General features: G+C 42.4%; 1 protein-coding gene across 1 annotated transcript in view; it reads left to right on the forward strand.

Moving 5' to 3' along the window:
* The window catches only part of SYNE2 (spectrin repeat containing nuclear envelope protein 2), a 209,083-nt gene that overhangs the window by 131,826 nt on the left and 63,716 nt on the right, over positions 1–13,541 (forward strand). The window contains exons 75-85 of the mRNA XM_086462965.1: positions 1,011–1,112; positions 2,216–2,335; positions 2,505–2,705; positions 3,690–3,863; positions 4,457–4,588; positions 6,539–6,735; positions 7,821–7,953; positions 8,878–9,060; positions 9,513–9,659; positions 11,289–11,465; positions 13,268–13,423. Coding sequence (XP_086319091.1) covers positions 1,011–1,112; positions 2,216–2,335; positions 2,505–2,705; positions 3,690–3,863; positions 4,457–4,588; positions 6,539–6,735; positions 7,821–7,953; positions 8,878–9,060; positions 9,513–9,659; positions 11,289–11,465; positions 13,268–13,423 — 1,722 coding nt within the window. The remainder of the gene's footprint in view (positions 1–1,010; positions 1,113–2,215; positions 2,336–2,504; positions 2,706–3,689; positions 3,864–4,456; positions 4,589–6,538; positions 6,736–7,820; positions 7,954–8,877; positions 9,061–9,512; positions 9,660–11,288; positions 11,466–13,267; positions 13,424–13,541) is intronic.

Here is a 13,541-nt window from a genome sequence, read left to right on the forward strand (position 1 = left end):
AACAAATTAATTTTGCTGTTTCTAGTGCTGTTTGCAATGCTGACTACCTTAGAGGCCCTGATCACAGTAGAAAATTTGCATGCAGAAAAGTTGGAAGTAACCTGGGATCCCATGCACGCTGAGCTACAGGCTAAAGCAAGTTTCTGTGTGCAGGGATTAGGTCAAGGAAGGTTTTGTATATTCTTTCGGCTGCTGTGTGGACTCAGGAGAGGCAAGTGTCTCCCCTTTTGGTGCCACGACTGGCACTGGCCTATTTTTAGCTATGTATTGAAGGTTTGATTTGACGCTTTGTATTTGCTGTTCCTTTAGATTTTGTGCCATGGTAGCAGAAGCCATAGTTTTGCAAATTTGCATATTTTTTTATTGTTCTATTTTTGGAAAAGCAGGTAGTGAGAAATTTCCATAGGGCTCCATAAGCAGGTAGTGAGAAACTTCATGATGGGCTAAATCTAGCTGTTGCTGGAAAATGTTCAGATCAGATATTTAGGCTGAAGTAAGGAAAGAAAAGCTTGGTCTTTGAAATACAGTTTCGAATGTCCCACAAAACTCCAGTGTGCTCATCATCTGCAAGTCAGCCTAGCTCTTTCCTGCCGAATAATAAAACAGTTCCTTTGAAGAACACTGGGATGTTGTCTCCAAACAGTAGCAGGACTAGTCTTGCAGTGTTTACTTATGCAGAATCCATGGAGCTTCATCAGTCACCACTAATGGGCTCATTTTCTCATTTTCGGAAGGGAAGAATTCGTTTCTCTGTAAGTTTCATAGATTTCTACGGTGATAGAGGATCATTGTGACAGAATAATCTGCTTTCTTACACTAACAGACTACAGAATTTCTCTCTAAATTACTGCTTTAAGCCCATAATGCACGTGCTTTACTTTGGGTTTTTTTAAAGAGGAAGAAAGTGCTTTTGTTGTAAGAGGTAACAGTTTTGTTTGCTGTGTAATTTTGTCTTGTCATTACCATATTCCTAATATGTGCTATACTTCTGATGTTTGTTTCTTTTGCAGAATGAAACCAGGCTGCTCTATGATCAGTTAACTGAGAAAAAAGCTACTCTGCAGCAATGCTTGAATGCAATACGTGGACATAATATTTCTGAACAGCTACAGGTAATTTCATTCGAAGGAAAAGGAGAGGAAAACCTGTCACCATTAGCTATCATTTCCAGTGTTCTGCAATCTATTAAGTTGTGTATTTTCTGAAGTTTGAGTTTGAGTCTCACTTAGGTTTTAAGAATAGGGGAAGGACAGTGTTCACTATTTGCCACCCCCTTTTTTTTTTTTTTTTTACACCTCAATATATAGTCAGATCTAATTCCAGTCCTTTAAGTAGTTGGAGTGGAGGAACCAGTCAATCCACAACCTCTCAGAGCAAATGCACCCCACACTATGGGCAGGGAAGAAAAAGAGCTACATAAAGTACAGCACTTCACACGTTACGCCTTTTTATATGCAAAACTAGCTTTTCTTTGTGGGACTACACCTTCAATATTTATATCTACTCATTCAGCATTTATGAGCACTTCATCATATGGCATTTGACCAGTTAAGCTATTTTCTTCGACCTTCACAGGGATTAGCAGAGAAGTGAAAATGAATAGGCGGCATATCCTCCCCAGAGTAGTCATCAGCCATCTATCTACTTGCTGGTGAAGCAAACAGGGTGTCCTGAAACTTTTTTGTTGCAGGCTCATAGCCTTGTTTACAGGCATAACTTTCTGCCAGGCTGAAAGCTACGTTCAGAGCTGCTGTTCTGTGCAGGGATTGCTGCCTTAGATATATTCTGTCAAGTAACACCTCTTGGAAAAGGAATGCCAGACGTATGTAACTTCCCTTCCTTCAGAGAGAACCTGTCTCAATCCATCCCTGAAGGAGTCTTTCTAATTCATAGGAAAAAAATGGTATTTTCTGAGTCCATGATTCCTTTTAATTGCTGCTCTTGAATTAGTAAACTGAAATGCATGTTGAATGTTGGACTGAGACACAAGACCTGAATTTCCTTCCTGGCTGTGCTGTGTGAATCCAGTAAGCTGTGTCATGAATAGTCTTGTCTGTTTAGCTTATAAGCTCGTTGGATCTTGGGGTCTGATTGTGAACCTATGAAGTGCTAGCACAGCAGAGATCCAGCCCCGGGATCCACTGCCCTACTAGTGATAACAGAAAGTTTAATGGAACAGAACTCTTCCTAATAGCTTATTTTGTCCTTAATTCAGAAAACTGATGCCTGTGCTTTGGAGCTGCAAAACTTTGAAAACCAAGTAGCCAAACTGAGAGGCCATGGGGAAAGATTTCAGTTACCTATGACCTTAATCCAGGAAGCTTATAAATTAGAGGTAAGAGCGCAGTACGGTTTCCACTTACTCAGCAAGGTTTGATTCTTCTAAGCAATGTATTTTTAGCATCAAAAGGCTGGTGGTTATTTTGCATTCTGGGAATGTGTGTGCGGGTTTGTAGGATTCATTTCTGTCCTTTATGAATCACTAAACTGTGTTTACATTGTAGGATGTTTTGGATGACATGTGGGGGATTCTGAAAGCAAAGTATGTGGAACTGAACTCTCCTTCCATCAGTGAGAGCCAGTATGAGGACTTACTTCATGGATTTGCAGAGCTGGTAGCTATTGGACGAGAGAAGATTGCACAAGATCCAAAGCAGCTAACAAAAAGCAGAGCAGCTCTACACTCTCACTTGGAAAATCACAAGGTATAAGATGCTGATCACAGCACTGCTCGGATCAGCATAGCAGGAGCCCTGTTTTCTGTGACTGGTTTCTCTCCAGCGTTATGGAGAAGAATAGCTGGCTCATAGCTTAGGGGAGGGACTGGAGTACATGCAGAAAACAAAGCAAAGCTTTTTCAGTGGATCAAAATAGGACCCACTAAAATATGAAAGAGAGGTTGTAATTACAACTGCAGTTTTGGTGATAAATTAAGATCAGAATTTCAATAATACTACTTCAGCTTACCTCAGAACATATTGTTATGTGAGGAGAACACATGTCCTTCCAATTGCTGGTAATAAATCAATAGTGAGGTTCCTGAAGTTGCTGTCTAGCAACTGGGAGCTGAGCCTTTGCTTTCAGCATTCTCTGCTGTCATGATCTGATGGAGGAAACTTACCCAAAACAGCTCTTTTTTTCCAAAGGGAGGATAGTTTAAGTCCTCCTCTTGGCATCCCAGTGTCCACTGTACCCAGCTGCTACGTGCTTGATGGGAGATGGCTGAAAATGCACCAGCATCCTTACGGTCCTGCCACTTGGCAAGAAGCCCTGGCCAACACTAGTCACTCGAAGATGTCTCTGTCATGATTTAACTGCTCCACATAGCTCAGACTCCCATAAGAATTGCTTCAGGATGCCAAGCACTGCAAACTACTACTCCAGAGTCATAGGGATTGTGTTTGTCATTTGCAAATTGCCCTTAGCAAAGGAAAATGTTAGGAATTTATTTACAAAGGAGTGCAAATAATGTATCTGCAGTCCAAATATACATACATTCATCTACAAAAGCAAAAGAAAACTGCGAAAGCAGTTATCAAGACTTATCGCACACAATTTGGGTAGAAGGCTCCTGACTCTAGCTATGAGAGATCCAGCTTCTCAGGGAGTCTTCTTTTGTCTTCTTCATACTCCTGCTGTGAGTGTGTGATCTCTCTTAAAGAGCAAACTTTTAACTTTGTTTTTTTCAGGACTTCTTCCACAACCTCATGACCCGCATGGCTTTCATGCAAGCGTTTTCCAAGAAAGTGACTCCCTCCATCCTACAAAAGAGTGAGGAATTCTGGAACGAGCTGGTGAATGAAGTCAAGTTGCTGGAGCAGAAGGCCTGCCAGTATGGCATACACTTAGAGAGCCTGTTAAAGGTAATAAGTCAAAAGAAACCCAGAGTAAAAGCTGGAGGGAATAAGGAAAGGAGTTCTGTCTTGGGGAACCCTTTCTGCACCAGTGATTCCTTGGCTAGTAGTTGTCCTTTCCTGTCTCCACTGGACAGCAACAGCCTATTACTTGTTCTGTGTATGTCAGTAAACTGGCTTTTTTCCTTGAAACCCTCTGAAAGTGGACATTTCAACCCATTACTCTGACATGGGTGGGACTTTATGACTTCTTGCAGTAATTTTTGAGTGCCTGGACTGACAGAAGAGCCCTTTAAGGCACAAAATTACCAGCACCACTTTAAAATAAAACTTAAAAACTCATCTTAAAACACCCCTAGAGAATAAAAAAAATGATACCACTTTAAAATAAGAAACCTTTAAGATACTGGAGAGTGAAATAATTAATTCATCTGTGGTGAAATGATGTCTCACTTTAATATTTACCTATTATTCACCAATTTTTGTGTTCTGTTTCGTTAGAGGAAGAGCTGCTGATACTAGGATAAGCATTAAGGCCTCAGTCTGGTGTAGCAACAATGCAGATAGATGTGTGCTGTGTTAATGATGCAATGTATTTTTAGGAATGGACGGAATTTGATGATGAATGCCTAGTATTCAATAAGGAGTTAGAGGCACTTGCCTCTACGTTGCCTTCTGTGAATTTGGTTGAAGAAACAGAAGAAAGATTAATGGAAAGGATTGCACTTCTAGAGGTATTTGTGTGTCTCTCTCTGTTTTTCTTCATGGATCTGTAGAGCTGGCAAAAAGATTAGTTAAAATTTGAAGTGAAGACAGTTTGCAGGGCACTGTTTCCTTTGTGTCCTTGTGTGTGTGTTTATGCAAGCTGAAAACTTACCTTTGACAGTAGCAGGGGATCAGGCTGCTAATTTCAGCCAGGGGCTACAAGTTCGTTTAAGTGGGAATAATGACTGTAGCTTCTTTAGAGCTTGGTCTTCAAATGCAAGTATTTGGGAGAAGAGGGTGTGCAGGCTACACGGATCCCAAGGACAACAAGGAGCCTTGGAGTGGACACAGAGCCACTTCTCTGTAATTCAGGAACAGTTTTCATGCCATGATGTAAAACCTGTAGAAGAGGGGAAACAACCTGGTGCCTTCAAATATCTGAACTCCGGACTGCAATAGAAGGTTTACAGGTTTACCAGCTCCTTTTAAGATCCTGAGAATTCAAAATGAGCTGTCCTGATTTCTGTCTGACCAAGGAGAAAAAAATTCCTTTTGTATAGAATGGCAAATAGGCTCCTGATCTGTTCCCAGATGCATCTCTGATGGCAGAGCTATGCCTTTATTTAGAAGCTCAACTCCAGTTGGAAACATTTTATCCATGTTTTAAACACATTTAAAGATAAGGATATGAAAGCAGCCTTTATGGTTGTTTTATAAAATTAAGAAGAAATAGTGTTTAATAAAATCAGTGATGTATCTTCAGAAGGTGCTCTGCCTTCCTTACAGGTTTGACCTTTCTCAGTCTTCAGAGGACTCACTCTATTAGAAATTTTTGAATGAGTGAGTCTTTGAGTCTATATTGAGTCCAGTTTCATATTTAGATTCATAGACTATAAAGCAAAAAGAACTACTGTGATTTAATCTAGTTGACTGCATGAAAAAGGTCATTGGACATTCCCAGAAAATCCTGAGGTACAATAAAGCTTTTGAAATAAATCAACAGATATTTACAATCATAGTGGCCCACTGGTGCTTTTGATGCCTGTCCCACCGAGACAGGAGACGTGATATTTGCATAGCCATTGAGTGTGAAGTTGCCTGGTTTTCTTTGAGTTTTTTAAGTTCTTAACCAGCTCTTCACTTTTAAGTCTTAATTTGCCTTTAAATATCAGAAACAAAGTAATAAAGCTTTAGAAGATGCTTTTGGGAGGAGTCCCAGCACTGAAGCTTCACAGTTTCAAGGCTAGAGCAGAATAAAATTCTCTGGGTCTTAATTCCCGTGAGATAACTATCCCTATTAATAATATTGTACAAGCCCCTTATGCCTGGAGAGAAGTGAGATACTTGCACATCACACAACGCTACTTTCTGCCTTCTCCCTGGGACTGATCTGCTTCCTGAGTTGTTTGGGTTTTTTTTTCCCCTTTTCTCATTTTGACATTTCAGTGAAGTGTAGTAATGGTAAAATGGTGCTTTGTTTTTATTCAGCTGTCTAAGCAAACCAGACCACCTCTATGTCTTTTATTTAATGTCTTCACTGTTCACTCTTCATTATTCCCTGCCACCATTATTCAATAATTATCCCAACAGCTTCCTTCAAAACAGTAACTTTCTGCTGGGGACAGTCATATGTTTGGACGGTGCAGCCAGATCTGGTAGAGAGTGTTTGTCCATTACTTGAGGTTTACATGTGTCAAAAAACCCTATCAAATCATAACACAGTCATTCTGTTAATGTATGAAATTATGTTGAGATCTGTCTTGATCTATCCAAAGGAAACAAAAAAAACCAACCTGTGTCCCTTTTGCATGTTACGAAATACAGATTCTACGGTTCTATGATTCCTTCCATTTGGAAAATAAAATACATGACAGAGGAAATGTGAGATTAAGAATTTAGAACAAATGATATGTGTTTTGCTAGCTGTGTTTTCAGTTTTTAAAATATTATTGTTTTGCAAACTTCCCATATTCTGATAGCAAATCAAAAGCAGTGTTGATGAAAAGCATGCCAGGCTGTACCAGATGGTGAAGGAAGGGAAGAAATTGCTGACTGCTGTGAGCTGTCCGGAAATAAGAAGCCAGATTGGGAAGCTGGAAGAGCAATGGTTGTCTTTAACCAAAAAAGTTGGACATGAACTACACCGACTTCAAACGTTACTCAAACTCTTGGTCAGGTGCGTGTAACTCGGAAAGCAGTTAGAGATATCAGTTAGAAATTAGTTTCTGATCTTCTATAGATGTATTTTCTGAAATAGGACAGGGAATTAATAAATAACTCCTTTAACTTAAAAATGTAAAAACAAAACAAAAAAAGGAGGATGATCAGAAAAGTGGCCCTTTATTACACAGCTGATCTTCTTTCACTGTGTAGACAAGTGCTTCACTTCCTGCTTACTTTTGTAGGAACAATGTTTTGATTGCTGCCATTGCAAAGTCAGTGCATCTGGGTGAGAATTAGCCGCATCGTGCTGCAGTTTTTATGTTGGAAGTGTTAACAGAAGCTCTGATCATGCTGCCCTAAGCATTTTGGCCTGCTATGAATGCAAGCTAGCCTTGATTCCCATGCAAAGGCGTAATGCTCCTGTCTGTGCTCGTACACTACCCACCTTACAAATATTCAAGACCTGGCTGACATGCTGTCTCAAATTGTGTTTTGAAGCTCTCCAAAGGGGGAGGACCCAAGCATGCTCAAAGCTTTCACGTGGCCCAAGGCAACTGTCAGTGCAGTCCTGGCAGTCAGGTAGAGACCGTTGGGGGCTCTGCAGCCCAGTCCACCAGCTGATGTACCAAGCTCAGCTCTTCCTGCACCTGGTCTGTGCGCTCTGAGCTCCGGCTGGCTGGAGCCATAGCGTGGACAGAGCATGCCGGTGTTTCGTTGGTGTTTACCCCTGCTGTGTATTCTGCACTGTATGTAGCAGTGTGCACAATCTCCTCTGGTGGTTTTGACCTCCAGCAAAGCTCTTTTCACCCATGTGAGCTTGTCCTGGCAACTGCTGGGTGAATACAGTAAGAGGATGTTTGCAGGGAGAGCAGAGCAGCTGAAAAGAGCTGATAGGAACAGTCGTGTGTGCTTCCAGCAGAACTGCTGTGTTGCACATCAATCCATGCTGTAGCCGTGCTTCTGCAGGGTTATGTAGCAGCATAGGTGCCAAATAGCACATGCCTCCTCACAAAGCGAAAGACAACTTGGAGTGTGAGAAATGTAGCCTAGACTCAGCAAGGAGATGTATGTTTTGTGTGTTTTGTTTCCTCCTTCTAGCTACAACAGAGATTCAGAGGAATTAATGAAATGGCTGGATTCTGCTCAGCAGAGAATAAATTTTTGGAAGGAGCAGTCTCTCAATGTGTCACAAGACCTTCCCACCATCAGGGATAACATCAACAGCTTGTTTGTAAGTCATTTCTCCTGCCAGATTTAGATAAGACGTTGTGACTTCCAGTGAAAATGACCCTTTTGAGTGGTTTTTGTATTTGCCATTATCGAGAACCTGCCCACATAATATAGCATTGAATGGCTGTGTCCACCAAAGCCACCCCATTTTCTGTGTGGGGAACCATGAGGATGGCAGGCCACCAAAGACCTTCCTTCAGATTGCGAGGCCAGCCAGAGCGCATAAATAAGAATGGAATCCTCTCATCATGAGCTCCCAACTGCACATCACAGCCCAGCCGGGATCTCTTATGCACCTACAACATAACAGCATGGTTTCTGTCTTGCTCCTGATGCCAAATACCAGATACAGCAGTTCAGCCAAGCTGATGGGCCACTTATGAGCTGAATCTGGAGAGTGGGATCAGGGAACAGGGTTGGAGACAGCGGGGCTGTGAAGATAGTGGGCCAAAGTCAGGGAAGAGAAACAGGCTGAATTGCATTTCATGTCTTTGCCTGCCCCTCCCCGCCCCTGGTGCTGTGACCCCTTGCATTACCAGCCAGGGTGTTCAGCCTCAATGTGAGGCCTGATTGAGGGAGTCTCAGACAGTGGGAAAGCAAAGCATTATGAAGGTTGGACTGGTAGGTGTGAGCTGGCCAGACTCAAGGACTGGGGTTGCTCCCTGGACTTGTGTGTGAAGTAGGGATCAGGATATTCCCAATCCCTGTGGAGCAAATGGTGGCATTCAGCATTGTATCGAATTGGGCAAAAAAAAAGGCCTTGCCTGCTGCCAGAACATGTTGAGTTTAGGTTTTCTGAACTTTACGAACTTGCTAAAATCTATTTGTTGAACCAGTTTACCCTGTGCCTGAAAACCTATTTTGTCTTTATTTAAATAGATATGTAAGTATTTACCCTCTCTTAAATTTCTCCTGTGTACCTCAGACATTCTCTAAGGAAGTTGATGAAAAATCTTCCCTGAAGTCATCTGTGGTGAGCACTGCCAACCAGCTCTTCCACGTGAAGCAAGCTGATACTGCAGGACTTAGGTCATCTTTGGCAAAGTTTGAGCAAAAATGGGGAGAACTGATTACACAGCTCCCAGCTGTCCAAGAAAAGCTTCACCAGGTGAGGAGAAGTTCTGCTGCCATCTCTCAGTTTGAGCTAAATAATTACTTTTAAATGTTGCTGCTGGGATTAAGTTGGCTGCTCCATAAGGCCCCAAAGCACCTCTTTCCTAATTAGCTGTCTGTCTGTCTTACTTTCGGAATATCCCCAATATTGTACTGCAGTTTAATTATTGCAGTGTCCTTCCTGGGCTGTTTGCACGTATCTATCACCTTTACAGTTTCATATGAAAGTCTGTTACAATTAGAAAGAATTTTATTTCAAATTTCTGAATTCTCAAACTTTTCTTAATTTAAGTCGTATGCCCCTCTGGAGCACGGAGCTCACTTTCCAGTTCATACCCCGATAATTGCAATTATAGTGCCTGAGCCTTTCTAAAAATACAGATGTCATCTTACTTGATATTTCTAACAAGCAGAGTGTAGAGGATTCGTTATATGCTTTACCCCCAGCTTCAGATGGAAAAACTTTCATCGCGGGAAGCTATTGCTGAACTCATGAGCTGGCTGGACCATGTGGAACAACAGCAGGGACACGAGGAGCCAATAAATTCACAATGTAGTGCTGCCCAAGTCAGAAGCCTCCTTCAGAAATACAAGGTAAATGGGAAGCTGTAAGTCGAGGCCTTCTTCTTCGGCTGTAAAAAGGGTGGAAACAGCCTACAGGCACTGTCATGTCCTTCCCTTGCTCTTGGGAGTGTTCCTCAAACAGTCTCAAAGGTGCCTTCCTTTATAAAAACCTTTTGCTTTCATGCCACACAATACACTGCCTGCCCTGCCTGCTGTGCTATAATCTCCTTTTCCTCATGCTCTCCCATCTGTCTCGCTTGTTCTCTCTTACATTTAGATCTTAAAATGTGTTGAGCAGGAAAGCTTTGCTTCCTTAGGAAGATAGACTCTCTGTTTGTGCTGTGTTTTATTCTGCCTTTTCAACAAGGAATACCTCATCATGGAGCTCCCTAATCAGGATTCCTTTAACCAGAGAACAGGGGTTTTGAATATTATGTTTCATCAAAAGAGGTAACCTGCTAGAAAAGAGGGACAAGATGAAAGTCTCTGCAGAGAGGGAGGCTGCAGCAGATTCTTGGCTCTGTTCAGATGCTAAAGCACCAACGGCAGAGGCTGATTGCCCCAGCCACAGGAAGGTTTCAAGCCATCCTTGTACCTCCGTAGAAGCCAGGGAGCCCAACCTCAGGGCATGAATCCCTGCAGAGCCCCATTTTGCACCGCCCTTGCAGAGCTACCGGGCAGTGCTCTGGGCTCAGACAGGACAGCAGTTCTCAGTCTTCGGCTGAGTTCTCGGGCATTTTGGTACCACACATAAGGCAAGTGCCAACGTAAGCATTTCTTTCAAAGTGCCTTAGTATAGCAGATATATAACATTTTGGTCTATATAAGTTGGATTTGGCAGTTGGAACATGTACGTGAGGTGCTGTTTTTAACCCTTTGGTTAGAGATCAGTTTGTAGATGTGTCTTCTGCACTTGTCAGCAATGTGGGGGTGTGTATGCTGAGAAGAAAGCTGGGATGAAGGTCACGAATTCCTACAGGGAAGCAGCTGTGGCTTCAATACCTCTACTGTGGTATTCCCTGGTGGCTTTTTTCTGGGTATTACTAGATACAATGAGGAGCCCTTTCCTCCCCTCTTCTTCTAAGACATTCTGAAATAAAAAAGCATTCCCTTAAGCTGTTCTCACTTTGCGTGTAGTTTCTCACTCCTCTCTGTGGGCAAGGACGCTGCTGCTGGATGACACTTTTTCCTCCCAAGTATTCCGATATTCTATTCTGATACCAGATATTTTGATAAAGTGGCACAAGCTCTTGTCTGCACTTGTCTGTGAGTCTCAGGAGTGTGGGAAGGCCTTGGTCTTAGCCTAATCTGGGCCCATGGCGGTGAGATGGTATTGTCCAATGGACGAAGTACTGCATCTGGTACCCGTAGGTTTTATTCCCTGCTCCAGCAGTAGCCTGTTCTTACCTTGAGCTACCCACATAATGATAGTGATTTTCTGCAAAAGTTTTGGTGGATGGAAATAGCTACACAAATATAGAATGGATAATTATTCCTACAGCCAAGTCTTTTTCAGAAAAATACGTTAGGCCATGGTTCAGAATAAGCCATGAATGTCCCATAACGATGCCTTGGAGCATCATTGGAACTGTTCAGTTAAAACTGCCAAACTAACTGGTTTACGTTTTTCTTTTTTTTTTTTTTTTCCTTTGCCTCCAGGAATACATGATGGAAATGAACTTTAAACAGTGGATGGTAGATTTTGTTAACCAGTCACTCTTGCAGATGAGCACTTGTGATGTGGAAAGCAAGCGGTATGAAAGGACAGAATTTGCTGAGTGTCTTGGAGAGATGAACCTGCGATGGCACAGGCTGCAGGCGTCTCTGAACAGAAAGGTTTGACTGAGTTCTCGTTGCTTTCTCGCTCACTACTCTGATCTTGCCTGTGCCAGTGCTCTGTATTTTGCAAGCAGCCTTTCTCCCTGAGTCTGAAAACACTGCTGAACACAGTGAGACTCCCTGTGCTCTCTGCTGGCTGCCCATCCTGCTGCCTCATGGACAGCCCATGGAGTGGTCTCCTAGCACACCGGCTATCACGTGGTGGGCAGGCACCCAAACCTCAGCAAAGTCCAGGAGGGTAAAGTCTCCTGTAACTTGCAGGGAGGGAAAATAGACAAAATCTGCTCTTCATGACAGCCTGGGATTTATCCTAGTTGACTGTATTAGGTGGAAAAAATAAGATTCCTCACGTGAAGAAAATACAGTCGGTGACATGTCAAGAAAGATGACCTATATTGAGAAAACTATGAAAAAGGAATAATTCAGGGTAGTTTCTGCAGAGGAAACCTGTTAGTGAAAACTGTTGGAGCGTTGGGGTACTGTGAAAGTTGGGGCATTTAAAACTTAGTGGAAGAAAACACTGGATGGTTTGTGGCAGGGAGAGGTGCTACATTGCTTGGTACAAACAGCCAGGCCCTGCTCAGCAAACACAGCACCAAAAAAGCAAACAACCCTCCACATGCCATGTGTTGGGAATGAGAAATAGGGATATATTAAGCTACCACCCATTTTCCTGTTGTAGCAGTTGGGTTTGCCAGAAAAGTAATTATTAAGTAAGTAGTGTTGACAGACATATTCAGGTGGGACATACAAATCTGCTGGAAAAGGCACAGCAGGGATTGGTTCCCAGCCCTGCTCCAGCCCTCCTGGGTTACTGGAAATGGGTTATTCTGTGTCGATGTCCTCCTTCTGCAGTAATTAAATATGCTTTCCCAATGGAGTGCTTTGAAGATCAGCAGCCGATAGGCAAATTCTACATGTAGACTAACTATACCAGCACATCTTTCGTGTTTCTCTGTAGAAAATCTGTTTCAGGCAGTGCCTCAGAATTACTTTATTCTACTGAGGTTAGAAATAACCCATGCGTCCAGAGTTAGGTGTCGCTGCTTGTGTGCACCAGTGCCCAGAAAAGCTAGCGTGACTCCTGTGATATGGAAAAGACCAGGGGAAGGTTACCACCCAAAAATGCAAACATGAGGCTGCTGGAATGAATCCCTCTACCAGCACACTCCTCCTTCATCTCTGTTTCTCTCCCACATTTACAGGGCTTTGGGAGAAGCTGCCCTCCCTGAATCCAGATATAAAGACCACTGATCAAACAGAAAATTCCCAATTTTTCTGACTCAGAAAGTCTTCGAGAAACATTTTCAAGTGGAAAATTCAGTTCCTGCCCAATTGAAAATTTCCATGATGACACTTCAATTTTAAGGGGGGATGGGGAGGGGGCGGGAATTATCTTCTCTAATAATTTTCAAGAAACTGCATTCTGGGATTTAATGGATCCTCAGGGCCAAGACTGAAGATAGGAGACTTGAGGTCCCTTGCTTCTTAGTAACTTTGTTGGTGGGTTTTAGGGAGAATGAGGTTTTCAGACTCCTGTCCATATAGCTCAGGGTCCCACAACTTGTGAGGTCCACAGGCTGCCAGCTCCAGAACCCACACTGCCTTCTTTTCTTCCCAGGAAAAAGGTCAGGTCCTAAGGAGCCAGTAAAATTTTTTAGCTTTTCTTTTCAAAGTATTTTCTCTAAATAGTATTTTCAATGTAAATATTGTCATCTCGGATTTTGTCATGGAAAGGGGAGCCCTGTTTCTGCCCACCTCTAGGTTTAACTAAGTTAAAATATTTCTTTAATATTTAGATACAAGATCTGGAACACATTTTGGAGGATGTTACTGAAAATGAGAACAAAGAACAGACTCTACGCAACTGGCTGGAAGCTCAGAGTGATCGACTGAGATCTTTACAAACCCCAGCAAGTCTGATTTCTGCACAGAACACATTAGACGATTGCAAGGTAAAGCATTATATGTGTGATATGATTGTAAAAAAAATATATTTAGCACTTTGCTGAATCCAGACTAACGAACCGCACAGATTTTAACAGAAAAAGTGTGAGGGAAGTTGCCATTTCC

Source organism: Leptosomus discolor, chromosome 3, assembly GCF_034619465.1.
Source record: "Leptosomus discolor isolate bLepDis1 chromosome 3, bLepDis1.hap2, whole genome shotgun sequence".
NCBI lineage: Eukaryota > Metazoa > Chordata > Aves > Leptosomiformes > Leptosomidae > Leptosomus > Leptosomus discolor.